The 27,172-nt window shown below is 45.8% G+C and overlaps 1 protein-coding gene across 9 annotated transcripts in view; it reads left to right on the forward strand.

Moving 5' to 3' along the window:
* MTMR3 (myotubularin related protein 3) overlaps nucleotides 1-27,172 on the forward strand; it is a 76,468-nt gene that overhangs the window by 28,813 nt on the left and 20,483 nt on the right. For all 9 annotated transcript variants that reach the window (XM_029964906.1, XM_029964903.1, XM_029964900.1 and 6 more), the window contains 8 exons: nucleotides 3,052-3,130; nucleotides 8,198-8,272; nucleotides 8,645-8,734; nucleotides 10,243-10,359; nucleotides 17,571-17,653; nucleotides 20,238-20,404; nucleotides 23,776-23,872; nucleotides 24,681-24,794. In XM_029964906.1, coding sequence (XP_029820766.1) covers nucleotides 3,052-3,130; nucleotides 8,198-8,272; nucleotides 8,645-8,734; nucleotides 10,243-10,359; nucleotides 17,571-17,653; nucleotides 20,238-20,404; nucleotides 23,776-23,872; nucleotides 24,681-24,794 — 822 coding nt within the window. The remainder of the gene's footprint in view (nucleotides 1-3,051; nucleotides 3,131-8,197; nucleotides 8,273-8,644; nucleotides 8,735-10,242; nucleotides 10,360-17,570; nucleotides 17,654-20,237; nucleotides 20,405-23,775; nucleotides 23,873-24,680; nucleotides 24,795-27,172) is intronic.

A 27,172-nucleotide genomic window follows, 5' to 3' on the forward strand; every position in this document is an offset into this window, starting at 1 on the left:
CAGGTGTGAGTTGGGCAGTGACGGGACGGCCTTGAGCACCTGAACTGAAGTGATCTGAAACCAGGGGTTGGGATTGACCCCCACTGTCCCCTCAGGTGAGACCCCACCTCCAGCCCTGGGAACAGCACAGGGAGGACGTGGAGCTGCTGGAGAGAGTCCAGAGGAGGCCCCGGAGATGCTGCCAGGGCTGGAGCCCCTCTGCTCTGGAGCCAGGCTGGGAGAGCTGGGGGGGTTCCCCTGGAGAAGAGAAGGCTCCAGGGAGAGCTGAGAGCCCCTTGCAGGGCCTAAAGGGGCTCCAGGAGAGCTGGAGAGGGACTGGGGACAAGGGATGGAGGGCAGGAACAAAGGGGAATGGCTTCCCACTTGCCAGAGGGCAGGTTTAGGTTGGGATATTGGAAGCGGGATTCCTGGCTGTGAGGGTGGGGAGGCCCTGGCCCAGGTTGCCCAGAGAAGCTGTGGCTGCCCCTGGATCCCTGGAAGTGTCCAAGGCCAGGTTGGACGGGGCTTGGAGCAACCTGGGCTAGTGGAAGGTGTCCCTGCCCATGGCAGGGGGTGGGACTGGATGAGCTTTAAGGTCCCTTCCAGCCCAAACCATTCTGGGACAAACCAAACCAGCTGAGAACGGGACAGTCCAGTAAAGGTGGTGCAGAGCCAGTTCCTTACCAGGCACACTTGACTTTATAGGATTTACTGAAAGGGTCCTGTTCCCTTTTCCATCTCCTACCTTTGGCTTTCCCAATGGTGCTGAATCCATTCCTTGTGGCTCAAACAGCCGAGGTGCTTCTGAGGGGCAGCCCCCTGGGATGTGCTTGGCTGTGTTAATTAAAGTCACCCCGGGGCCGGGATGTGCCTCCGTCGGGAATTAGCGTTTGGGAGAGGACAGTACAACTCAGAGCGACATTTCTTCTTACAGGCAGCTTTTCCCCCTTCTTTTGGCACAAGTTGCTGCCTTAGGAAGTGATAACACTGGAGGTGCTTATCTGAGCCCAGCAGCCCTGCAGCAGGAATGCTGATGAGCGCTGGGGGGGTGTTTGCTGGCAGGAATCGGGTGGAATTATTAACGCTTACATTGGAACCTTCTCCCCCTGTTTTTAAACTCCTCGACAAAACTCTGGAGGTTTGGTGGCTTCTTCCAAGCCTCATTAAAATCAATAAAAAGCCTGTTGCAGATTTTGTGAAGGTTTGTTTTTTTTTTCTCTTCTCTTGGACCTAAACCACAGAAAATCAGTCCAACTCCTGCGACTCGAAATGTGTGTCTTGCCTTTTGAAAAGCAAATACGTGGCCAGAAAACTGTCTCTGAAGAGTCATTCTGGAGTTGTGTAGTTTGCCTCCAGAGCTCTTTTTTTTTGGTGTTTAATAAACTTGCTCCATATTCCCCTCAAAGGTGACTTTGTACCAGCAGGCAGCTGTGAAGTTGAACTTGTCGCACGATCAAGTTGGTACCTCAAAGTAAAACTGTGTCCATTCCCCTTTGGGGGCTGGGGTTGATTATTGACCCAGAAAAGTTACTGGAATTGGTGTTTGGCTTGTTGGTCGAGAGGGATTTTAAAAAAAAATACAAACAAAGTTGAGCTCTGTTGCAGGTAACCAAATGTTGCTTTTAGAAACTGTTTTATAAAATGGTAAATTGAAGTTTAGCTGAGGGTTTGGACAGTTGGCATTGACACAGACCCTTTCTGTTAAAGCACAGCATCCTCAGGTCACTGTTTGTGTAAATACTGGCTGAATGCAGACCCATGAGATTCCCCAGAGTGGGAACACCGTGTGCAATGGTAGAATTTCTTTTGGTGCACCTGAGATCTAAGCTTTAGATCTTTCTTATATTGTGGTGCCCCAAACTGCCCCCAGGACTTGAGATGAGGCTGCACCAGGGAAGAGCAGAGCAGGACAATCCCCTCCCTCACCCAGCAATGCTGGGCCAGAGGCACAACTACTTGAAATGCACAATTTTTAATGCACAACCTCTTAAACTGTTTCTTTCTACTGCGTCAGTCCTAAAATTGTCTCCTCTTTTTATTTCTTATTTTCCCCGTCACAAACCATAAACTAAAGGATGCAATGAATGCAAAACAGAAATTTATTTTATTTAATGGACCAGAAGGTGAAAATTATCAGTAGTTGTGGCACATCAAAGCACAGGCAAACTATTTCCAGCAGCAGGATTATATAGTGTAGAAGCTGGACCTTCCAGCCACATCCAGAGGCAGAGTGCTGTTGGGAGAGAGTCCAAGTCACTGGGAAGAGCAAATCTGTCCCATCAGTTTGGCTGCTTGTGTGCTTTAGGAACGGTTGGGTTCAGTCTGGGACTTGAATTGCAGGGTTTGGGTGTTTTAGTGTGAAACTTTGTGTCCCAGCAGTCATTCCAGAGCTGGAGGAGACATCTGGGAACACCTGCTGGAGGACTGGAGGAATGAAGCACTTCAGGTCCTTTCTCCATGTATTTGTTTCGACAGATACATATTTGTGGCATATTTATATTTACTTTTGAGGCAATGACTGTTTGTGCAGCACTTGGGAAGTCCAAAAGATAGGGCTTGGGAAGAGGGGTCTCAGGAGCATTGCTGTTCCCCTTGGATTTCACACCAGTGGCCTAAAGCAACAACCCCTCTTTGGGGTCTTCATCTGCTTTCTTGGGGGGAAAATGCTTATTTCAGTGTGAAATTAAAAACCACTTTTGAAGATCAATATAAACCCACTTGGACCTTCTGTAAAAGTGCTTTCCTGTAGCTCGTGTTTCTGAATAATTTTAATTTTTGTCCACTAGTTAAAAAAACCAAAAAATCTGAATGGCTTTGTGGCCAGGATTTTGGAACTGCTCCTTACCAGAACAGAGGCCTCATCCAGCACACGTGTATCCGTTGGAATCCGGTCATGGAATTCCCTCTTTGGGCATGTTAAGTTGTAGTTACAACTTACACAGCAGTTAAACTTTTTCCTTTTCTTTAATTAAGCCAAACCCAACGGAGGAGTCTCCTGTCTCAGCTGCTGTTTCAGAAGTGTTTTTTTCAAATAAAGGTTCATATTTTAAAGTATTGTCTTTTCATTTGCAGCTGCCAATGTGAAGTACCAGGAGAGAATAGTTGGAACTTTCCAGGACAAGAGAGGACTGGTTTATTCTCTCGTTCTTTGGTAAGAATTGCATTTTTTGGGTAAGATCAGCTGCCTGTTGAAGGTGGATTCTCTGGTTATCATTGATTACTCTCTTAATTAAATGAAGTGTTTTCCAAGACCTTAGACAAAAATCAATATTTTACTGAGTTGGAGGTTGCAACCTTTCATTATTAAAAAAAAGACTCTGACTCTCAGTTGTGCACAGTCTTCCAGCAGAATTCTTTGTCCTGCTCCTATTCCTGAACAATGTGCCATAAGTTGTCAGCTGCTTCCCCAGTAAATATTATCCAGTTACTTCTGCCTGTGGCGCCAGGAAAGAGGAGAAACCCAGGGGTTGAAATGAGGGAAGCAGAGTGTTTATCCTTATCTCAGAAATTTCCTTCCACCTGCCAAAGGGGAGGAAGAGTTTTCACTTTACAACAGAAGCATCTTTTGCCCAAGGTAGGTCACATTCCTGAATGTTTAATTCTCAGATTTTCTGATGGTCCCTTGCCAAAACCTTTGGATTCCAGTCTCAGACTTAGAGGGCAACTGTGCCACAGAGTGTAAATAGCTCAGGGGCAACTCAGTTTGATTCTGATATTAAAATAAAAGGAGTTCAGAATCTGGATGTGGAACAAAGTTAAACTCCTGGGTACTTCCTTTTTCCTTTTTTCCCCTCCAGTTTTTCTTTTTTCTTACTATAAGTCCAGCTACATCTAAATATATGTGAATCTAAATGATCCTTTATTTATATAATCTTTTTTGTTTAGAATCACTGGCAAACAGATGGTTATTGCTAGTCTTAATTATGCACATAATTTAGGCCAGAAGGCACATCTGAAACAAAAGGTAATTAAGATGTTCCCATAGAGTCTGAGCAGAGTCTGAGGTTACAACCTTTGCTCATCATTTATCCTTTCAAGCAGAATGTGGGGATGCAGAATTAATAAGTACAACCTCTTTTTTGCTGTAATTTAATACACATGAAATTGCAGGTGCAATGGCAACCCAGTAAATTGATAATATCACCTTTTTTGGCCTCAGTGCTGGCCAAAACCAACATTATTTCTACCAATAACAGCAAATTTCCCTGCACTGTGTATAAGCTGTCTGCTATTTCTGTATGATCCTATTGATAAGGAGGAGCCTGAATTTGATGGAGCTTTCCTGACAACGTTTTCCTGGTCAGTTGTTATCTGAGCTGCATTCCACCCTTTCCATTTTAATTCTGGGAAATGGGTTTAACTGTCAGGGAAGAGTTGATTATTTGCCAACTGCAGTGAAACAAAACGAGAATTCTCATTCCATTCTGCAACTAACCCCCAAAAAGGGGATGGGTCAGCTTGGGAAGGGGTTTCTTCAGCCAGCTGGGGCTGGTCTGGCTCTGTCCTCAGAGCAGGATGGTGGGGAATTCCCGTGGGGAGAATTTGGGAGTGCTTGGTGGAGTTGGTGATGGGAAGAATGTTCCTGTTCTCACTTCTAAAGTCAGGATCTCCTTACGAGGTGTCCACAGACATTGATCCTCCTTCTCTCCCCGTGGCTGGCCTGGAGCAGTCTGCTGCCCTGGGAAGGGGCTGGAGGCTCTGGGATGGTCGGGAGTGGAGATCCCTGTGGATCAGAGCTCCTGGGGCCGCCCCTGAGCACTGTGTGGTCCATCCCTTTCCCTGGGGCTCAGCCCGGTGACCATGAGCTCATGGAGTGGGATCAGCCTGTTGACATGGTGGGAAAGGCATTATTGCTTTCAGCATGTTCAGTGCCCATCAGATCAGGGAGTTCATTGTACCAGCTCAGCCTTTCTTGCTGTTCCTGTCAGCGCTTTTCAGGACTCCTTTGTGCGGCGGCAGCGGCGCCGCTGGAGCGTTTCACCGGTCCCCAGACCCTGCAGTGTTTGCTTTAGAACCAGTCCTGGACCTCCTGTACCATTTATCTTGGCAGCATCGCCCTTTGTGTCTGATAATCCTGATTAAAACTGAAACAGGCAGATTTTTTTCCACGCAGCTTTCCCAAAATTCCCCTTAAAAAGGAAGATTCTAACATTCATGGAAAAAGCCACACTGTTGTGATAAAAGCTGTTTTGCAGCTCAGTGCACAAGTTAGACTGAAAGTTGGGCAGTAATTTGGGTAGTCTCTGCTGGTGGTGTGTGCTGGATTTTAGGAGCACAGCTGTAAGATATTTTAGAAGACTTAATTTTTTTTTAAGCTAATACTGATTTTATTAATATGTAGGTGGTTATATAATAAACTTTAAATATATCTAATCAATCTGAAGCACAAAAGAACAATTTTGTCCAGTGCAGTTCCTAATAGATTAAATCTTTTCCTCAAAAGTGTAATAAAGCCCATCTTTTTAATTAGGTTGGTGTTTCTTTGATAATTGTGTGTGAAGCTGAAGGAAGTTCTTAAATAGAAAGGTATTTTTTATATCATAGAATCATGGAATGGTTTGGGTTGGAAGGGACCTTAAAGCTCATCCAGTCCCACCCCCTGCCATGGGCAGGGACACCTTTCCACCAAGCCCCAGGTTTTGCTCCAAGCCCATCCAACGCTGGCCCCATTGGACACTTCCAGGGGATCCCAGGGGAAGCCACAAGCTATCTCTGGGCAACCTGGGCCAGGGGCCTCCCCACCCTCACGAGCCAAATTCCTTCCCAATAATCCATCGCTCGCCCTGCCCCTCTGGGAAAAAACAGGTGGGAAGCCCAATTCCTGTGTCCTGTCCCTCCATCCCTTGTCCCCAGTCCCTCTCCAGCTCTCCTGGAGCCCCTTTAGGCCCTGCCAGGGGCTCTCAGCTCTCCCTGGAGCCTTCTCTTCTGCAGGTGACCCTCCAGCTCTCCCAGCCTGGCTCCAGAGCAGAGGGGCTCTGGGATGTTTGGTGTTCAGGACTGTCCTGGCAGAGCAGGCCTGCACTGGTGGGGGTGGGGGTACAGAAGGCAGTGGTGCCTCCAGCAGCCTGTGGAACCCACCCCAGATGTTCACCCAAGAGTTCCCAATAGAAAAGTTCACAAACATACCCCCCATCTCCACCACTGTGGGCTGTAGGTGTGAGAGCTGCGTGTGCCAGCTCAACGTGATTTTAGGGCTGAAAAAGGGGGTTTGTGTAAACTCTGCAGTTTTTAAAGCCATACTCTCTGGAATCATTACCCTTCATTATATCAGGACATGCTGCAGAGTTAATCCAGGCTCTGCCTTCCCTGAGGATGAGCTGGACGATGGAGGGTGACTGGGCAGTCAGGCTGTTGCTCAGCCATCTCCCTAAATTTAATTGAGCAGGAGGCTCATTTTTAAATCTTGGAGAGGGAGGAGAATGGGAATCGTGGAATGTGAAAACCCACCGTGAAAACCAAGGGTTGGAAGCAGGAACCAGATGGATTTGGGGGCACTGCTGAACCCTGGCTTGTTTGGGAGCTGCAGGCCAGGACCAGACGTGGGTCTGGGAGAGAAATCCCTGAACACAACGTCCCTAAAGTGCCAAGTCATGCTGGAATCACCACCAGCTCTGCTTTTCAGTACAAGGGCTGGGATTTTATGGTCTCTGAAACATTAAAGATCAAACCTGATGAATTTATGGGCTTTTAAGCTTTAGTCATTGTGCTCCTTGGATGTTCTCATCAGTCACAGCATGGGTTATCACACATGATCCGTTCTTCTTCCCTGCTTCTTTTGAACAAAAATGTTAAATAATCCTGCCTTTTTGAGACTGAAATGTTAAGTAGCCCTGCCTTAAACCAATATTAGCAATGTTACTGTCTTATTGTGCTGTTGGTAGACAACATTTCTACAATTCCTTAGTTTCTGATAACTTAAAAGAATGTTCCTCCTCTCCATTGCTACAGGCATGGAAGTTTCTGGGCTGTTTTGTATTATTTTTCCTTATCAATTTCCCTAGTTAATAGATCCAGTCTTCTATCAACTCTCCTAGCTTTTATTTTTCTTAATTTTTTGAAGTTAGGATTTTATATCCACTTCTTGCATTAATTTTAGTGAATTAATGGCAGTTTCAGCTCGATTCTGCTCATAATTTCCTCCTTTTATTTATATATACAAACACACATCTGTGCCCATCCTTTGTGTGCATCTGCTGCTCCTTTTCCCTCTGTCAATGTTCCATACAATGTGCAGGATGTGTTTAGGGCTCCCTGCAGTGCTGCTGTGCCGAGCTCGTGGATTGAAGGGCATTGAAATGGTTTTCTCTGATAATCTGAAATGTATTTATTAGTGACATATGAACTGAGAACTGACTGGACTCGAGTTTATCATTTGTATCTTTAATGTGCCACTGTCTGCAAGTCCCATAAAATACCTGGATGAATCCTGGTTTAGTAAAAAAAGGGAAGAACCTACTGGATTTAGCAAGCTGAGTGTGAGATCAGTCTCCAAATCAAATTGTAACTCTTGTGTTCAGTCATTAAGTTCCCAATTGGGTGATTTGCAGGAAGGCCCCTGTCAGTAATTCCAGACACTGCAGCTGATCAAGGATTGGGAATTGTTGGGTGGGGGAGGGAGCAGGTCCCTGGTGCTCAGTGATCTGGGGCTCTGGGAAAGGGCAGTGCAGGGAAATGGGTGTTCTGATGCATCCATGGATATTAAAAATGAGCCATAACTGTCAAATGAGCATTTTGATATGAGTAGGAATTCCAGTTCACTGGCCACAGTTGAACCAGGATTGTCCCAGGAGGATCCAACATCCCGTGTTTCACATCAGAGCAGACAAAGTGATCCCAACAATCCCTTTGGATTTATAACCCACAGATTTGTGATTCACCATCTGCAAATGACTTGGGAGAAAATTCCAGGGGACCTAGAAAAATGAATGTGATTTAATTGCCATCCTGTAAACCCTGGTCTAATTGCTGCCTTCAGACAGGTGTTCTCCCAGCAGCACCTCCAAGGGTGATTTTTCAGGAGGAACAGAAGGAGCCAGACACAATTTGAAACAATTTTGGCTCTCGGGAGAGTGAGCTTGTATGGGTTTCATCTTTTCATAATTACTGTTTGCTCCCAGTTTTCTAACACCTACATTCTCAGTCTTTAAAAGTTAATTTGTATTTATTTGCTGAAAGAAAATGACTGTAACTTCATCGTTATGCTCTTCTGGTTTTCTAGATTTTAGTAAGACAAGAGCCTCGAAGTACTGGGAGTAAAGACGAGGATTTCTCCTCCCATCCAGGGCCTGTCATGGTAAGCAAGAGGGGTTTGTAGGGTCTCTCTCAGAGCAGAAGAGTTTAAAATCTGAAAAACTTTAGGGAATTAACGTTTACATGGGTGGTTGTTGAGTTTCAAGCACAGTGCTAGTCTAGGCTAATGTTTTTTTCCTAATGCTGCTATAAATCTTTCTGTATTTTTAATGACTTTATTAATCAGGCTGCAGAAGGAAACCTGTTCCCAATATCACATTCAGTTGTCTGAGTGCCTGTCTGTGAAAGTTCAGCAACTTCCTAAAGTTGCTGCTCCCTGAATTCCCTGAACTCTGCATCCCGTGTGAGCTTTTGCCGTGGTTGTTTACAGCTCCTGTGAGTGACATCTGAGGGTAACTAACACTTTGTTCCTCAGGATGAAGAGACTCAGCACAGCCTTGAATGCATCCAGGCTAATCAGATTTTTCCCAGGAAGCAGCTGATCCGAGAGGATGAGAACCTTCAGGTAATCACCACCCTGCTCCTGGCCAGGCAGGATCACAAGATCTCCAGCTGACCTGTGGATTCTCGGGCCTCTCCTGCAGCATTTGAATTCACAATTAGCACAGGAGTAGCAGAAGCTCATTTTCTCCTTAAATCCTCCAGTACTGTTGGTAGAACAGAGAACTCAGCATTACAGTACAAGAGGTTCCTCAGAGTGTCAGAAAAATATCGTTATTTGTACTAATGTCAAGTGCCAGGTTTTATTCCAGAGTTTAGAACTCTGTGTTTCTTAAAAAAAAAACAACACTAAGCTAATTAAACACTGCCACTGCATGTGGTTACTGGGAAGCCAGAAGCCTTATGTTGCACAAAAAATGGATATTTTTTGATTTGTTGATTTTCCAAAGTTCCTTTTGAAATCAGTTTAGTTCAAATCATTTGCCACAGAATCCTGGAAGTGTTTGAGTTGAAAAGGTACTTAAAGCATATTCCAGTCCCACCCCTGCCATGGGCAGGGACACCTTCCACTAGTCCCACCCCCTGCCATGGGCACGGGCATCTCCCATTATCCCAGGTTCTCCAAGTCCTGTCCAACCTGGCCTTGGACACTTCCAGGGATGGGGCAGCCACAGCTTCTCTGGGCAACCTGGGCCAGGGCCTCCCCACCCTCACAGCCAGGAATTCCTTCCCAATATCCCATCTCTCCCTGCCCTCTGGCAGTGGGAAGCCATTCCCTGTGTCCTGTCCCTCCATCCCTTGTCCCCAGTCCCTCTCCAGCTCTCCTGGAGCCCCTTTAGGCCCTGCAAGGGGCTCTCAGCTCTCCCTGGAGCCTTCTCTTCTCCAGCTGAACCCCCCCAGCTCTCCCAGCCTGGCTCTTATATCAACTGAAGATGTGGTTTCTTTCATTGTAATATAAAATATTTCTACTTGATCTAAGCTAAGTTGGTGTAAAACCAGATTATTTTGAAGTTGAGCATTTACACTTTTCACTCAGCTCAGCTAAACTGGGCTTAAGTCCCATTTGTAATTAAATGTGCAGTGTGATGTCACTGCAGGTTTTCTAACTTCATAAAGCAGCAGCATGTTGGGCATTTTCATATTTGCAGTGAGAAATATGAAGCAGAAGGTAGGATTTGTCCAGCTGACTTGAGCTGTGATGCATTGGGGGATCCAGTCTTGGCTGGTTACCTGAGCTTACGTGGTGAATATTGGGGAAATAGCAGAGGAGATTATTCATCTTGGATGTTTTGCCTACTTTAGGATGGATTTAATGACATTATGGAAATGCCACTCTCCATTAAGTAAGGAGTGTGAGAGCATAATTCAAGGGCTTGGCCAGCCTGCTTGCCAAAATATGAGCATATTTGTCATAAAAATTCATTGCTTTCCCCGAGCAAGCACTTCCCACTCAGGAAAAGGAACCGAAAATGAGGGACCACTTAAGAAAAAGCTACAATTAACCTCTGAGCTGGCCTTAGCAGGGTTCCAGTGTGATCTGAGGGTGTTGCTGAAAGGTTTCTCCTTGTGCAGGTGCCGTTCATCGAACTCCACGGGGAGAGCACGGAGTACGTGGGGAGAGCAGAGGATGCCATCATAGCACTGTCCAACTACAGGCTGCACATCAAGTTCAAGGAGTCTGTTGTGAATGTAAGTGCTGCTCACCCTCTGGGCTCATCTCCATCACCAAACCAGAGTTTAGGATGAGAGCTCGGTGATCCCGCCTTTTAAGGGTGGTGGTAAGGAAAAAGTCTCTTTATAGTGTTCAAATCCCATTTCTCAGGGAGAACAGATACGTAGATTTTGGTGTACATAGATACACCAAAATCAAATCCCATTTCTCAGGGAGAGCAAAGAGTTATTAAGGCACCAAAAGGTGACTCAGCACCTCTGAAAATGGAGTTTCCTGAGGAAATGTCACATCACTCAAGTTGATGTTCACTTTACAGCTCTGTCAGCCATGGCTTCTCCCCAGGCTCTGAATGGGAGAAATAAAACCTCTTCCAAAGGGCTTTTGGAGCATCAAAGCTTGATTATGCCTTGCTTGGAGCTTAAAAGGGTGGAAGTGGGTCCAGCTGCTGCAGTGATGTGCAGACATTGGGTGGTGTGAGTACAGTCACTGACAGAAGAGATCTGGAGCTGGACCTCACCTTCAGCTGCACTGCTTTAAAGAGCTTTTTGCCAAGTGTCCATTCTTTAAAATTGTTGCTTATCCACCTCCTCATGGCCACAGGCACAAATTAACTGGGTGGTGGATGCTCCTGTGCAGGGGGGTGACGCTGACACAGACCAGTTGTAACACCAGTTGTGGATTATGTAGAGTTTGACAGGACATTACACATGGCACGGATTTATTTTTGTGGGAATTTATAATAAACCCAGTAAAATAAAATCCAAAGACTCAAAGCATTTTTTTTTCTCCTGATGAGAAAAGTCTCCTCATTCCAACCCAAGTCTCCTTATTTTTACCAGTCTCCTTATTCCAACCCAATTCCTGACCCTGGCTAATTCCCAACTGCCAGTGTCAGTCACAGACCCTGAACTCTGCAGGGGTGAGTTAAGTGTCAGCCCCCAAACTGTGTGTTATTCCAGAGCTGGGAGAAGCAAGGGAAGCAAAATATAGGAGTTGACAAGTGTCCAACTCATACATGACAGACACACATGACCCAGTGATGTGAGACACCACAGAGTCATGGAATGCTTTGGGTTGGAAGGGACCTCAGAGCTCATCCAGTGCCACCCCTGCCATGGGCAGGGACACCTCCCACTAGCCCAGGTTGCTTCAAACCCCCTCCAACCTGGCCTTGGACACTTCCAGGGATCCAGGGGCAGCCACAGCTTCTCTGGGCAACCTGTGCCAGGGCCTCCCCACCCTCACAGGGAGGATTTTAATCAGCACCTGATTTAATTTTTGATGCCATGTCAATCTTAAATTTCAAGTTTTTGTTTGGTTTTGTGCCAGAACTGAATTATTAACTCTGTAAAGATGTTGGTTATGAACTGAAACTCAGTCTTCAGTGTTTAGTCATGTAGCTGTGTTACCTACAGGCTTTGGAGTGTGGCTGGGTCATGGTTATCACAAGTCACTGCATTGTAGTTCATGAACTGTCAGTGTTTTAGGCTGAACAAGCACATCTGCTCCTGATGAACTTGTGTGTGCAGCATTACAGGGATAACCTTCATGAACTGGGGGTTTTCAGCCAAGTAGGGTATTATTTCTGACTGTGGCAGTTGCTCAAAATGATGGCAAAAAAATGAGGACAAAAATGTAACTGGAAATGTGAGGGCTGTTGTTTCCCACTGCTGACTGTCCAGAGCAGGTGGTACAATGTGTGCATGTTTAGGGGGAGCATCACTTGACTTTTCTCTTCTCTTACTCTGTAGTTAAACCTGAACTGGGACTCGAGACTTAACTCTGAAGGTGTAGGTGCCCCTGGGGTGGTGGTGAGGGCTCTGTGGGGTGTGGGGTACCTGGGGAGCTCCAGCCAGGGGAGGCAGGGGTTTTATAGGATTCCTCTGCTGCTCTGGGATACAAACCTCAATTCCAGGGTTGCAATCTGTTATGTAAATCTATAGTGTGTTCCTTCCTGCTGGATTTTGTGAGTCAGAGTCTCATTGTATGGAATTGGCAACTGGAATTGCCAAAGGGAAGGATAGAATGTTGGACAACAAGGAGCTGAGATGTGAAAACAGGAGTGACCTTGGAAATCAGGAGTGTGTCCTCAGGAATGCCAGGGAATGATGGATTTGCTTTATTAGGGAAGCCACTAGTGCATGGACTGCACTTCCTGTCACAGCTGTCCTCAGGATAATTGGGGTCATTAATTTTTAGGAATTTTCAGTTCAGTATTTTTGGGCAGTAGCAGGAATTGATGCTTTATCAAACCATGTTCTTTGTTTGTGTTCAGGAAAGATTCCATAAAAGTTTGTCAGTTTTACCACGTCAGTTTTGCTTCCCTGACTTTCATATCCAGTGTTCTGCCCTCTCACTCTCTGTGATACCTCATTATCATCAACATCATTAACCAGAAATAATCAATTAGTGTATGAGGTAGAGCAGAATATAAATCACTCTTTGAAGCCATATATGACCATCACTAATAATGTGCTGTGAACTCGACTGGAATCCAGGGCAGAGAGGGCTTGGAGTGTCTTTAAGGATAAAACATTCCTGCAGTAGTTAAGGACCATATTTAAATTGTTAAATTTGGGGGCAATAATCCCTTTGGTTATTATTGATCAAAATTATTGATCAGATGCTGATTTTCTAAATTAAATCCTCACTGAGTAATTTTTCATTGAGTTCATTTGATTCTTTCCTGCTGGTTTTCCATCACTAGAGCTGTTCAGAAAACACCCATAAGAAGATATTTTTAAAAATGCATAAATGTTTCCTAATGTTAGGAATTGGGTTTTTTTATTACTTGGAATGATTTTCATAAGAATCCCTGTCCTGAGGGCAACCACACTGAAGACTTGTCACCTCAGTGAACACAAGTATTTCTGTGTAAGAAAGAGGATTCCCAGCAAACATCTGTGTAATAGAACCTGTGAAACAAATTGATTCCCTGTGTGTGGATGTGCAGCAGTTCTGGGCTGGAACCTCCTCTGGAAGGAGGTGGGATATTCCCATGGTACCACCTACTAAAGGCACTGCATGAAGGGACAGGAATCCAGTTACAAATGGATCCCTGGCCTTTGTTTTTACCTCTCTGTGCTCTTTTTTGGTTACAACTCACAAAAACGGTGCCTGTGCCACCCCAGTGTTCCTCCCAGAGCTCCCCAGCAGCTCCTGCACCTGCTGGGAAAGAAACACTGTTCAAAAGTTGCTCCTGGTCCCATCCAGCAGTGCAGACATGGCTGTGTGTGGGAATCACTCCCATGGATCATTTCCTAGATCACAGTGCTAATGGGAACACGGTGTTTCAAATGCAAAAACAAAACATCCTGCAGACCATGAATAAATCAGGGGGATTATGACATTCAGAAGTGTTGACTTACATTTATCCAGGGGATTGAAGTGCAGACTCAACAGGGATCTCAGGGGCACATGGGAGGTTTGGTTCCCAGGCCCATCCCTATTGATTCCTTAAGAAAATGTCCAGCTTTGCAGCTGGGAGTGTTTCTGTGTTTTCTCCCTGTAAGCTGATGGCATTGATGGGAGAATTAACATTTCAGTGCAGTTCAGGAAAGCATGGATTGCATGGGGCCTCTTTCCAGTGGTGCATTTTGGACACACTGCAGAAAAAAAAAGTCATGATGGGAGAGATTTTCAGTCTTGGTGATGAGGTGAGTTTTAGTGTGAGCTTTCCCTTGCTTGGCCTTTACTGGAAAAATGGTTGGATTGGGATATTCCTTATGTCCATACCTGCTGGAGAGGAGCTCAGCCCTTGTCTTGTCCTGCCACTCAAGTTGTTCACACTCAGAGCACGATGACTGTGAGAGCAGAGAGGGCTCAGTGATGGCCTTCAAGACAAAACCCAAGTGTCATCAGTTGTAATGAAAAGCAAAATTTGCTTCAGATGCTCCTTGTAGGTTCTGTGGACCCGGGTGGGAATGAGCTCCCTGCACCTCGGAGCCCTCGGTGCCTCCCTGTGTCACATCATCCCACGCTTCAGGACACCCAGCCTTGCCCAAGTGCTTGTTAAAGTCACCAGCCTGGAACATCACCTTGACATTATTCCAGCTCTGAGCTGGGAAAACAAGGAAATACAAGGAATTACAGCCCATGGCCTGGGTGCCACGGGATGTCCTGGAGGGACTGGGGCCAAATGGTGCACAGGGAAGGTCTGCAGCAGAGTTACTTGTGCCTACTGCAGCCTGGCAGTGGTCCACTGCATCCCACTGGGAACTGTGGGCATGGATTGAGCCATGGGCTGGTTGTTTCAGCAGTGAAATGCAACTTGTGCTTTCTCTAACTACAGAGAACTACATTCTCTAGGTATGTCTTGTACTGGTGTAAGATAACAGACAGTTCCAGTCATCAAAATCATTAAAAAAACACCCTCAAAAATAAAAAGTTTGAGTTGTAGAATGTTGCTGTTATTTAAAATGAGATAATTTTGGAGAAGAGGCAATCAGGAGAGAGATACAGCAAGAGCAGGATGCTCCAGTAGTCCCTGTAATGGGATGTAATTGGGCTCAGATAACAATGCATGTTTATTCTTATAAAAGCAGAAATGATTGCTTCTCCCTGCTTGGTTTCAGTGCCATTATCAGAGGGAAGTGCCTGCAGATGGAATTGATGTCTCTCCCAAGAACAGGCTCTGGGTGTCTGACTGGCATCAGCCTGAAAGATGGGCAGGGAAGGTTATCAGGGCAGGGAGGGAGCGGCAGCAGATAATTCTACAGAGCTTTCCTGGGGGAAGAATAATGGCCAGGAAGGAGATTGAAAACACAAGAGGAGCGGAGGACAGGTTTTTATGACTGGGAAAGAAAATTAAAAAGATTAATAGGAAGGTTGTCCTGAAGAAAAACGTGCAGATTGTGAGGAAATGGCTGCGCGTGGGCTGTCAGGGGAGAAAGGATGGCTGGGGAGCACAGGGAGAGGGAGGGAACAAAGAGGGACTTTGAAAGAAGGAAATTAAAACAATGCAGGAGGAGAATTAGTATGTCATTCCAGTGCAGACAGAGGAAGAGGAGCCAGGAGGAGGGAGCAAGGTGGAGAACTGCTTGAATGAAGATGGACATGGGGGAAAAAAGGCAATAGAAGAGGGCGTGGGGAAAAAAGATATTAAAAGACAAAGCAACATTGGAGTAAAAAAGCAAGTCTGGAATCTGACCTTAGTTGGGGAGAGGTACCTTACTTTCCCTGTTGGTGCCATTTAACTCAGTGGTAGATTTAAATAACTTATTAGAGAGTAATGGAATCATTTAGTTTGGAAGAGACCTCCAAGATTGTCAGGTCCACCCTGTGCCCCATCCCCACCCTGTCCCCCAGCCCAGGGCACTGAGTGCCACCTTCAGTCCTTCCTTGGACACCTCCAGGGGTGGGGACTCCACCACCTCCCTGAGCAGCCCCTTCCAAGGCCTGACCACCCTTTCCATGAAGAAATCCTTCCTGAGAATTATTGTTAGGTGCATATGAGGCTGTCCAGTCAGGAAGAAAGACTGGAAGATTCTCCAGTCAGGATCCATTCCAGTCCATTTATCAGACAACACTGTCACAATCTGCCTGCCTTGCAGCCTAGAAGCAATCAGGAGAAGGTGTGGAAGCAATGAGCAGGTCAAATACAAGGATTAGCCTATGGAAAGGACACCTGTGGTCTGTGATGCACTTCAGTCTCCTGCTGCCTTGGCAGAGTCACCTGCACTCAGGTTGAGCTTAGGGCTGGCAAAGAGGGGCCTGTCTCCCAGGAGAGATTCCAGTCACCACTTCTGTCAGGTGTATTAGACTGTCACAGGTCTCAGCCAGAGATAATACTGAAAACAGACCAAAAGTCAAAATTATTTGAATATCCAACCTACTGGGCCGTAGGGTCAGGCACCTTCTTGCCCAGTCTCCTTGTGCCTGGATTGTCTGTCATTTAACATCCAGCTACAACCAAAGGAGCAGGATAACCCCCCTGGCCCAGCAGGCTGGTCCCTCTCCAGCTCTGGACAGCCCAGTGCTGCCTCTGGGTTCTGCTCTGAGCTGAGCTTTAAGCAATCCCTGCCTTTTGTAGTCTGGGGCTGTGAGCTCTGGCACTGATTTGGGGTTTGCACTCAGAGGAGGACTCTGGGCTTCCCAGAGACAGCAGAGTTCTCCTCCCTCTCCTGGGCACAGGAGTTTGCTCCAGGCATCTTCCTGCTCGGAGCAAGTTTTCCTCTGGTTTGTATTTCTGGGATATCTCTTCCCCTTGTCTACTGTTTTTAGTTCCATTTCCTTGAGTCCAGTCCTTTTTAAGCTTTGTGGTGTCTGTCTGGATTCCTTATCCCAGATCCTTGACTGGAGGTGACCTTCAAGGACTTGCCCAACTGTCTGGAAAGGCCCTGGCAGGGCAGGCTCTGACAGCCACATCTTGTACCCCAAACCAGACCTTAAACTGCCTCCTCACAGTCCTCTGATGGCAAAAGACAGTATTGGAATGTTACTGGACGATCCCCATGGCAGAGGGTTTGTTGCCTTGGGCAATGTTCAATACAATAAACAATTCAAACAGTTTTGTACTTTGTGTTTATTGTAGGTATTGGCTAAATTTAGACATTTATTAATTTTATTTGTTTAAGACAATAATGTACATTTGCCCCTCTCAGGTAAAAGTCCAAAACTGTTACTGAAAACTAATTCATTTTCATCTTGTGGTTTCTTCCTGTCTTTAAAGGTAATTTCAGCTGCTTTCATGTTCTCCTGATCAAGCTTCTGCTGGTTACACATGCCATAAAAATAAAAGCATATAACTGCACTCAAATATGAAAGATTCAGCATTATTACTCTAAAGAGGGCTGCTTCAATCACAGTGTTGATCTGAACAGGCCAAATGGTTTTTCCCTGAAGAGGAGGTACAGGATATTTCCATAGAAAAGCATCCAGACTGCAGCAGTCTCAGATCTTGCTTAGCAGCTCCCTTTGGACACCAACAGTTAAAATTATATTAAGATTCCTAAATTTGGATCTATAGGAGAGAAAAATACTTCCATGAGAGAGGAGCTTGGATATGTGCTGCCTTTCCTGAAGGATTCTCAGCTGTTTCCATGGGATCCCTTAAGGTTTTGGGCTGTGGAGCTGACACATGAATACATGTTACCAAACTTCAGAGCTGCTGAAGTAGTTTGAATTTCTTTGTTTTCCTCCCTCTTACCATATGGTCCTACAATAAATCCTCATGAGATATGCACAGAAATGACTGTTGAAATGAAATAATGACTGTTTTTAATTGCAGGTTCCACTGCAGCTCATCGAAAGCGTGGAGTGCCGGGATATATTTCAGCTTCATTTGACCTGCAAGGACTGCAAGGTGATAAGGTATGAGCAGGCTTGGCTTTCCACGTGCTCTGGGCAGCTGGGATGTTCGAAGGAAAGGCTTTTTCTTACTTACAGGACTTGATTTCCCTCAAAAGATTTTTTTTAAAGTCTGATTTTTATGGCATTTGGGCATTTTTGTGACAGGAGTGGGAGCAGGATGGGCTGTGTGTGCTGTGGTGCAGGACAGCAGCAAACCTTGGGCTGAGCCCCAGGTTTTGCTCTGAAATCAGTTTTAGTCTCACTGTGTTTTCCTGGCATTACAATCAGTTGTAGTATATTGCTTCAATAAATCACAGATATATCAATATCTACATATCAACAGACAGAGAAGTGGGTAAAAGCACCGACACACACAGCGCTTGGGGAAGTGTTTAATTGGGATTTGGGGTTTGGAGGGTTAAACTGTGGGCTTGGGGAGCTCTGTACCTTCAGCCACCTGCATTTTCAGCACCTGTGAGGGTACAGTCACTGTCCTAAAGGCATAGTAACCTACTGGGAAAAAAAGGGGGGAATAAGGTAAAAGAAAGTGAGGGAATGAGGAAATCCAGGTCTGCACCCAGCAGAGCAGGTGGATCATGGAGAGGAGCAGTCACTGCTCTGTCCTTCAGCAGCCTCCAGAGCCCAAGCCAGGACTCTCTGAGCCACCAAGCCTCAACTACAGCTATTTTATTTTATTTTTTACTTTTCTGCTGCAGAAATTAATTTTGATCTATGAACTTTAATTAAGGAGAAAGGAACATTTCTTTTTGATTAAATGTTTGCAGGCAGTACCTTTTGTATAATGAAATGAGCCCCGGTCATCTCTGAGCACTCAGAATCTTTAACAGGTCAGCTGCTTCCTGAAATGCTCTTTTTCTCACCAGGACTGATTTTACTTTAGAAGTAATATTTAGTTTAATTTGAATCCAATATTTAACTTCCTCTTCCCTTGTAGCCCTTGACATTTAAGAAAGTCACCCTTCCTCTCCACATTAATTTGTTTTTTTCTCTTCAATAGTAGAATGACTACAAATTATTTGTATTTATGCCCTTCCTTACGAATTTCTCTTCAAAATTGCATCTCCAAGACTGAGGACTTGGTGGGACTGTTGGCAGATGGTGAAATGTGGGGCTGAGACAGCAGCTTTCGAACATTTTCATGTTCTTTTTCATAAGCAAAGTTTGTATTTTGAGTACTAGAGTTCAAGTGAAGATAGTACCAATTATTTGCACCACTAACTTCAAAGGAATTTAGAGAACTGAGGGTGAGATGTATCTTGTCTGAGTATGGATATTTAATAGAGTATTATCCAGTCCAAGCAAGGAGTCTGGGCTTGCTTTATACTCAGTGATGGGAAATAAATAAACACCTCAGGCTGCAGTTCCTCACAGCTCTGCAGAGATGTTGGATGTGTCTTTCCCTTCCACTGCCTGGCCCTGAGCTCTCTGCAGGTGGGGGAATAAATGTGCCCCCAGGGAATGCAGGTGCCATCCTTACCCAGGAGCACTGCAGGACTCAGACTGAGCCTGGAAATACTCAGGGAACGTTTAATAACTGTGAAATCGGGAGGAAATCTGTCAGAGCAAAATAAAGCACTGGTTTATTCCCACCCTCTACAGTAAAAGGGTCCAGGAATCCCCTTTGAAAAGACAAGCTAATGCAATTTTACTGCACTGCTTTGAAGATTAGTTTCTCCTGTACAGGGAATATTCTCACCAGTTGTTGTTAGTCTGTAATGTTGGGCAAAGCTCAGTTTGAAACACGTGGTTTGTGCTTCCCACCAAGGCCAGAAGGAGAAGGCTTTGGAAGGGACCTTAAAGCTCATCCAGTGCCACCCCTGCCATGGGCAGGGACACCTTCCACCAGCCCAGGTTGCTCCAAGCCCCATCCAACCTGCCCTTGGACACTTCCAGGGATCCAGGGACAGCCACAGCTTCTCTGGGCAACCTGGGCCAGGGCCTCCCCACCCTCACAGCCAGGAATTCCTTCCCAATCTCCCATCTCTCCCTGCCCTCTGGCAGTGGGAAGCCATTCCCCCTTGTCCTGTCCCTCCATCCCTTGTCCCCAGTCCCTCTCCAGCTCTCCTGGAGCCCCTTTAGGCCCTGCAAGGGACTCTCAGCTCTCCCTGGAGCCTTCTCCAGGTGAACCCTCCCAGCTCTCCCAGCCTGTTCTTGTTTACAGGACTGTGATTATGGTTACAATATATAGATTAGAGTGTATGTGGTAGTTTTCTGAGTTTCCACCTGACTCCTGCAGTCAGAAGTCTCTGGAACACGTTCCTGTCTCTGATCTGCTCCTTGGTTTCGTAGTTAACACGTGCACAAACATCTCCCTTGTTCCTGGCAGGGCACAGCCCTGGTTACTCACAGCCACAGGACGTTGCTGCTCATGGTTAATCCTGACTCCCTAAGTGTGTTTCTTCTCTAATATCCACAGGTTTCCTTTTTACTGTCCATTGGAATGTACACGGAAGCAGAACTAAGTTGTCCCTAAGATATTTATTCTCACTCCCCGCTTTCAGAGAGGTTTCCATGCTCAGCCTGTCATTCCCAGCCTGCCATCTGTCCCTGCAAACTCACCAGGGGCTGTTTGTTTGTGGCACAGGTGTCAGTTCTCCACCTTTGAGCAGTGCCAGGACTGGCTGAAGCGGCTCAACAATGCCATCCGCCCGCCCGCCAAGATCGAGGACCTGTTCTCCTTCGCCTACCACGCCTGGTGCATGGAGGTCTACGCCAGTGAGAAGGAGCAGCACGGGGACCTGTGTCGGCCAGGTACGTGGGAACAGCCCAGGGGTCAGCCCAGGGGTCAGCCCAGGGCAAAGCAGCTCCTCCATATCTCCTGGAATTATTGTGGTGGGTGTGATTCCACAGAGTCACAGGATGTGCTGAGTTGGAAGGGACCCACAAGGATCATCCAGTCCAACCCCTGGCCCTGCACAGGCCCAGCCCCAAGAGTCACCCCCTGTGCCCCAGAGCATCATCCCAACCCTCCTGGAGCTCTGGCAGCCTTGGGGCTGTGCCCACTGCCCTGGGGAGCCTGGGCAGTGCCCAACCAGCCTCTGGGGGAAGAACCTTTGCCTGAGATCCAACCTGAGCCTGCCCTGACACAGCTCCAGCCATTCCCTGCCTGCTGTCCCTGGTCCCCCCAGAGCAGAGCTCAGTCCCTGCCCCTCCTCTGCCCCTGCCCAGGCAGTTGGAACTGCACTGAGCTCTCCCCTCAGTCTCCTCTGCTCCAGCTGAACACACCAAGTGCCCTCAGCTGCTCCTCATTCCTCTTTATGTTCACCACAGCAGCAACTTTGAGTCTAAACCATGTGGTGTTGGCTGTGCCATGTTTTTTGTAACTGCCTGGAACAGTGGTTTCCAGCATGGATGTTGAGGAGCAGGAGGTGAAGGAGATGGGAGGCCCTGAGCTGCTCCTGAGCTTCATTGCCAGCCACAGCACTGTGATGTATTTTAGTGCAGTACCATCCTTGCTGGAGGGGTTTTGAGGCCCACAAGTAAATAAAAGCTAAAAATTGGGATGCCGGTGATTGTAGCACTTGTTTGAATATAAGAAATTTGATTTCCAGGCCTCTGCAGTCTCTTGTCACTCACAATTCACTGCCTGAGGGAAGTGTCCCAGCTGTCAGGCTGAGTGATGTTCCTGGGATTCTGTCCTTGTTCCTGAGGTTTCTCTGGAGCTGGGCACAGATTATCATGCCTTTGGTGCCTGAGGAAGAGCAGTGAACAGGGAGCACACAGGTGAAGGAGGAGCTCCTTGGCTCCTGTTCCTGCACATCACACACTTCCTCAGCAGCTGCTGGAAAATGGCAAAAAAAATCCTTAGGGCAGAATTTCATACCTAGGGCTTCTCCCTCCTCACTGAATTCAGGAAGTGAGAGATAGCAGACATGTGGAAGCATTGCTGGGTCTCCTTGTAGCCCTTTTCCTCACTGAAACAGGTGGGCTTCAGCCTAAGGCTGGGTTAGGATAATCAGGGAATCATGGAATGGTTTGGATTTGAAGGAACCTTAAAGCCCATCTCGTTCCATCCCTGCCATGGGCAGGGACACCTCCCACCAGCCCAGGATGCTCCAAGCCCTGCCCTGCCTGGCCTTGGACAATGCCAGAGAGAAGAAGGAGCATTTATGTTTTTATTTAAAAACTTCTACCAATCAATTTTTTTCTTTTCTTCAACATAACTTTATCTTCCTGTAGCTGCCTCTTCCTGGGGGTGGATATTCTCCTTCACAGAGCTGAGTTATAGTTAAGTCAGTGTGAATGTTGGTGGAGAAGTTAATCCCAAGACATTGTAATTTCTCTTTCACGTCCAGGCAGCCCATTATTTGGCAGATATGTACAGAAAGACTAAATTGCTTCAAAATCCATCTGAGTATCAACTTCAGGGGAAAAAAGTATGTTAACAATGTATGTAACAGAGAACTGAGCTGTGGCTCAGGATCAGCTCTTATGGCCAGGAGGTGTAAGTCCATAAAATGTCCAGCTTGTTTTTCCTGTGAATTTGAGAGCGGATTGGGATGCTTCTAAATATTATCCATCTTGACTCAAAGTGCCTCTTAAAATGCCAGCATTTCAGGAGGAATGGACAGGATGTTAAGGCTGGGCTTTCGTTTCTCGGAGGAAAACCCGGGATTTCCCAAGAGCTAAAAATTAAGAGGGGGAAATCAAACAGAATATTTCATTTTCATGGAGTTTTATGTGTTTCTCTTAAAACCCTCCAGGGCTATGCAGCATTGATTGGGGATATTTCCAGTATTCTCATTTGCTATCCAAAAAAACCTCCTTAAGGATGGATCACAGGTTTTTAAGACCATTCCACAGAGCAGGTGATGGTGAAGCCCATCCTCAGTGCTGCAGGAGCATCTGCTGCTCCAGTCAAAGGGTTTGTGGGATTTTTAAATAAAACAGTCTCTAAGGACACCTTCCACCAGCCCAGGTTGCTCCAAGCCCATCCAGCCTGGCCTTAGGCACTTCCAGGGATCCAGGGGCAGCCACAGCTTCTCTGGGCAACCTGTGCCAGGGCCTGCCCACCCTCACAGGGCACAATTCCCTCCCAGTGTCTGTCCTCCGTGTTTATCTCTAATTGTTCTGTGATGCCACATGAAAAAATCATTTCAGACATGTGCATTTACATCTTTGAGCTAAATGTGTATCTACGGATATCGGGGGGATTGAAAGACTTTAAGGGTTTTCTGAAATATTTAATGGAAAGATGTAATACTTAAAGCATTCATTTTGCAGCAGACTTCTGGCCCCTGTTGGGTGCTGCTCTGCCTCAGGATTTAATGATACAGTAATTTAAAGAGACAGGCAATGCATAGACTTTCAGAATCACTTGATTTAGTGTTGCTCTCAGGCTCATTAAATTTAGCACATTTCTTGGCTCTGGAAACCTGGAAATTTTGTCTAATTCTCTAGAATTTAATAACTATCAGAATAGTTATTCTTTACTGCCATTGTATATTTTTGCAATTGTTTTTTGATAGTTTTTAGAAAAGTCTCTAGGAAATAAATTGGGTTCATTCCACTTCCTTTAATGTATTAATACAGGAATTTATGAGGATTTTGTGACTGATATTTATGCATTTTACCTTCCTATCTCCACTTGACTCATGGAGGAATAATATCCAATTTGTGGACAGAAAACTGAGGTGCAGGATAAGTGACAGGACTTGCCTCCAGCCATAGAGGAAACCTGGGGCTGGAATTGCATATTCCATGTTGATTGCCCACGTTCCAGAGCACATTCCAGGTCTCAGCCCCTCACCAGCTTCACATTCTTCTCATTGATACAAAATTCTTCTGAACTTCACAAAATAAGAACTCCTATTTTTTTTTTCCCGCTGGAACTCCTGATGTATCTTAATTCCTTCTGCTGATGTGCTTGGGTCTGGTTTGCAGTGTTACTGTTTTACATGGATTTCCCAAAATTGGTGATTTCAGGAAATTACCGTGTTGGACTTCGGCATTCCTGGAGAGTTGGCCATGGAGAGCCATCAGTGCAGTTGTCAGAATTAGGCTGTGAAATGCAGCTGGCTTTGCACTGACTGATGTGCTGGTTTTCTCCTGGGTATTTTGTGAAGTGGGAATCTTAATTTCTTCTTTCCCGTTCATTTTCTCCCTCTGCTCTTGCTCCCCAGGAGAACACGTAACTTCCAGGTTCAAGAACGAAGTGGAGCGGATGGGGTTTGATATGAACAATGCCTGGAGGATTTCCAACATCAATGAGAAGTACAAGTGAGTACTTGGCAGATTCACAGCCAAATGGCAGCTCAAAACACTGATTTTTTTATGGCAGATTAGTGGAACTTTTTTCAAGTTCTACAGTTCTTAATACAGGCCAATCAGAATTATGATTTTTTGTTGTTTTATAGAAAATATGCTTTTAATTATTGAATATTTTATTAGCTGATATGAATTTTTCAGCTTAGAAATCCCAGATTTTGGTGTGCTTGCTGGAGGACATCTCAGAGAATTCTAAGGGAAGAAAAGGGGATCTTAAGGGAGCAAAGAGTGGAGTTTGAACTTTTATAAACCATTTTTATTGTGTCTTGTTCTCTAACTTATTACAAAGGCATGTATTAAAGAAAAAACAGGTTTGAAGGAGTTAAGTTTGCAAATGCTGAAAATAAGAGAAAACACTTTCTGAGGTCCTGAAACAGAGAAAAGTCCTCTGTGGGCTCTGGAGCAGAGGAAGGTGCTCCTGGATTCTCCTGTGGTGGGATGGGGTGCTGTGGCTGCTCCCTGCTCCAGCTCAGAGCTAAACCAGCTGGAACTCTGCATGATGGAACACCTTTCCTTGCTCTGCCTCTGCAGGGTAATGCCTTGCAGCTGGTGCAGGAAGAATCCCTGCCTTGGCCTCCAAAAATCCCGGGAAGGAAGAATAGCCATTCCTTACACACTTAATGCTGGAGAAGGAGGAATTTATTGACAGGCAGTGAAACAAATCAGCAAAAGGGGCTGCCCAGTGTCAGTTCTTCCACTGCCAAGGGTGCAGCTGCTCTGTGTCACTAATGTCCAACCCTGTGCACCCCTTTTCCCCCAGGCTGTGTGGCAGTTACCCCCAGGAAATCATAGTTCCTGCCTGGATCACGGATAAGGAGCTGGAGAGCGTGGCAAGCTTCCGCTCCTGGAAGCGCATCCCTGCCGTGGTGTACAGGTGAGGCCCCTGCAGGTGCTTGGAAATGGGGGGTTCTGGCAAGTAAAAGCTGAAATAAGCTGTAAGTGGGAATTTGGGCTGGTAATAAAAGATGTTCAGGCTCCCCCGGGTGAGGCAGAACCTGCTACATGTTCACTCTGAGAGGGAATAATGGTTTGCATTTTGAATTCCAAACACATACTGCAGGAGCACTCGGCATTTGCATCTCCTGCAAATCATTCTGGGGGCAGTCACCCCAGTTAAGATTGATTTTTAAGTTTTTTGATATGAAAATGAAAAAATGTGAGATGAAGACCTCGGTGATAAATGTCCTCCCTGGCTGGGTGTGCCTTTGGCTTCTCTCTGACTCTGACCTGGCTAATTCTCAGACTGCAGCATAAAGAAGGACAAATACCAAAATTACTTGAAGGAGTTATAACACTCAAATTAAAAATTAGTACATGGTTTAGACCTATCTATATATTTTAGATATTTTTCACTAGACAGCCTCTTGCTTAGATTGAGTCCAGAAACTCTCCATATAAAATTGCTTTTCTGAAATACTGGGTTTTGACAGCTTCTTTAGGAAGAAATATATTTCAGCATCTGTTTTTTCAAATATTCTGGATTATGTGGATATTCTGTGGCTGTCCAATCCCTGGAAGTGCTCGAGGCAACGTTGGACAGGGCTTGGAGTAACCTGGGCTAGTGGAAGGTGTCCCTTTCCATGGCAGGGGGTGGAATGGGTCCCTTCCAACCCAAACCATTCTGTGATTCTATAAACCTGTCCTTTAACACCCTGGCCCCTTCCCTGGTGTGATTATCCTCCCATAAATCTTTAAAATCTCTTTAAAAAATCAGATGACAAAGGGATCAAAAAGATAATGAGTACTGTTGATGCCCTAAGCCTGCCTTGCCACCCATTCCTTGGGATCAACTGCAGGCTGACTGTGGAGAGCAGGAAACTTGGCAAATCCATAATCCTGGGTGGGAGCAGTGAGAGCAGAGAGCTCTGGGCCACAAAACACTGTTTACCCAGCTGAAGGTTCTTGTCTTGAGAAAGGAGAACAAATTGGCTCGTGGCAGCAAACCATTATCTTTAAGTCCTCCTGTCTTCTCTCCCTTGCCTTCCAAGCAGCACAGGGGTTTAGAGTGGTTTCTTTTGGAATGGTGAGGAGTTGTTCCATCCTCTGCTCAGCTCTGGGAGGGGGAAAAAATGCCTTCCAGCATATGCTGACTTTTAAAAGTGTAGATATTTTGTTATTATGGTGCTATATATAATATATATGTATAAAAGAGAACAGTGTGATTTCTCTGTGGGTTGGGGTCAGCTTTGCACGCTGCATTTCAGGCCACTTGGGCCTTTTCTGCAGTTGTCACATAATTCGGGGACACCTCACCTGCAAACACAGGGCAGCTTCCCTCCTCCTGTCACCCCTGCACACTGGGAAAGCACTTTGTTCTCATTCCTGGGAGCAGCCTGCATTGCAGGGATTTATGGGAGAACAATTTAAAAGTCAAAAGACCACAGAGACTGAAATTGTCCTGTCCCTGCCTCCAGTTCTGTGCAGTTCTGCTGAGGCTCTCTGTGGTAAATCACAGCTGCCTTTTCATTGCCAGTCTTCAAATCAGGGAGAGAAAAGTGTTTCTATTATTTTGACTTTTTTTTTTTTATTTGACATTTAGTAATAGATTTTTCAAGACATCCAGTTCATCATTCTGGGCTCTAATTGAGCTCACAGCAGGGAGTGGATGATGATCCATAGGATTTCAAGGCCAGGTTGGANGTTTTTTATCCATTAAAGATGATTTGGGGACTTAATGATTTTAGTTTCATTACTGATGACAGTAATAAATCTCTTTTTGATTTACTTCAGGGGGAAAAAGAGTAATAGTGATTTTTAAAAAAATTAGTCCAATGACTTGTCTCAGATGCTGAACAGTGGGACAGAGAGAGACCAGAGACAGACCCTGACAACCACAAATTCCCTGTCCTTATAAAGCAGTCAGGGCTGAAAAGCAGAACAAACAGGGCTGAATTCAGAGACAAACATCAGGAATACTCCTGGAGATTGGACTGTCAGGAGTGTTGCTTCTATTCTCTGATCAGAAATCAGAAATTTCTACAGAAATCTCACACCCACTCTCTGCAGTTTTGCTCAGTGTTTACAATTTTTTAAACCTCTTCACACATTTTATGAGGTCACAGAATACCAGACTGGTTTGGGTGGGAAGGGACCTTAAAGCTCATCCAGTTCCATCCCATGGACAGGGACACCTTCCACTAGCCCAGGCTGCTCCAAGTCCTTTCCAGCCTGGCCTTGGACACTTCCAGGGATGGGGCAGCCACAGCTTCTCTGGGCAACAATAGTTTATGTGGATAAATCTGGCCCGTGACA

The sequence above is a fragment of the Manacus vitellinus genome, unplaced genomic scaffold (genome assembly GCF_001715985.3).
Source record: "Manacus vitellinus isolate BGI_N305 unplaced genomic scaffold, ASM171598v3 scaffold_84_pilon, whole genome shotgun sequence".
NCBI lineage: Eukaryota > Metazoa > Chordata > Aves > Passeriformes > Pipridae > Manacus > Manacus vitellinus.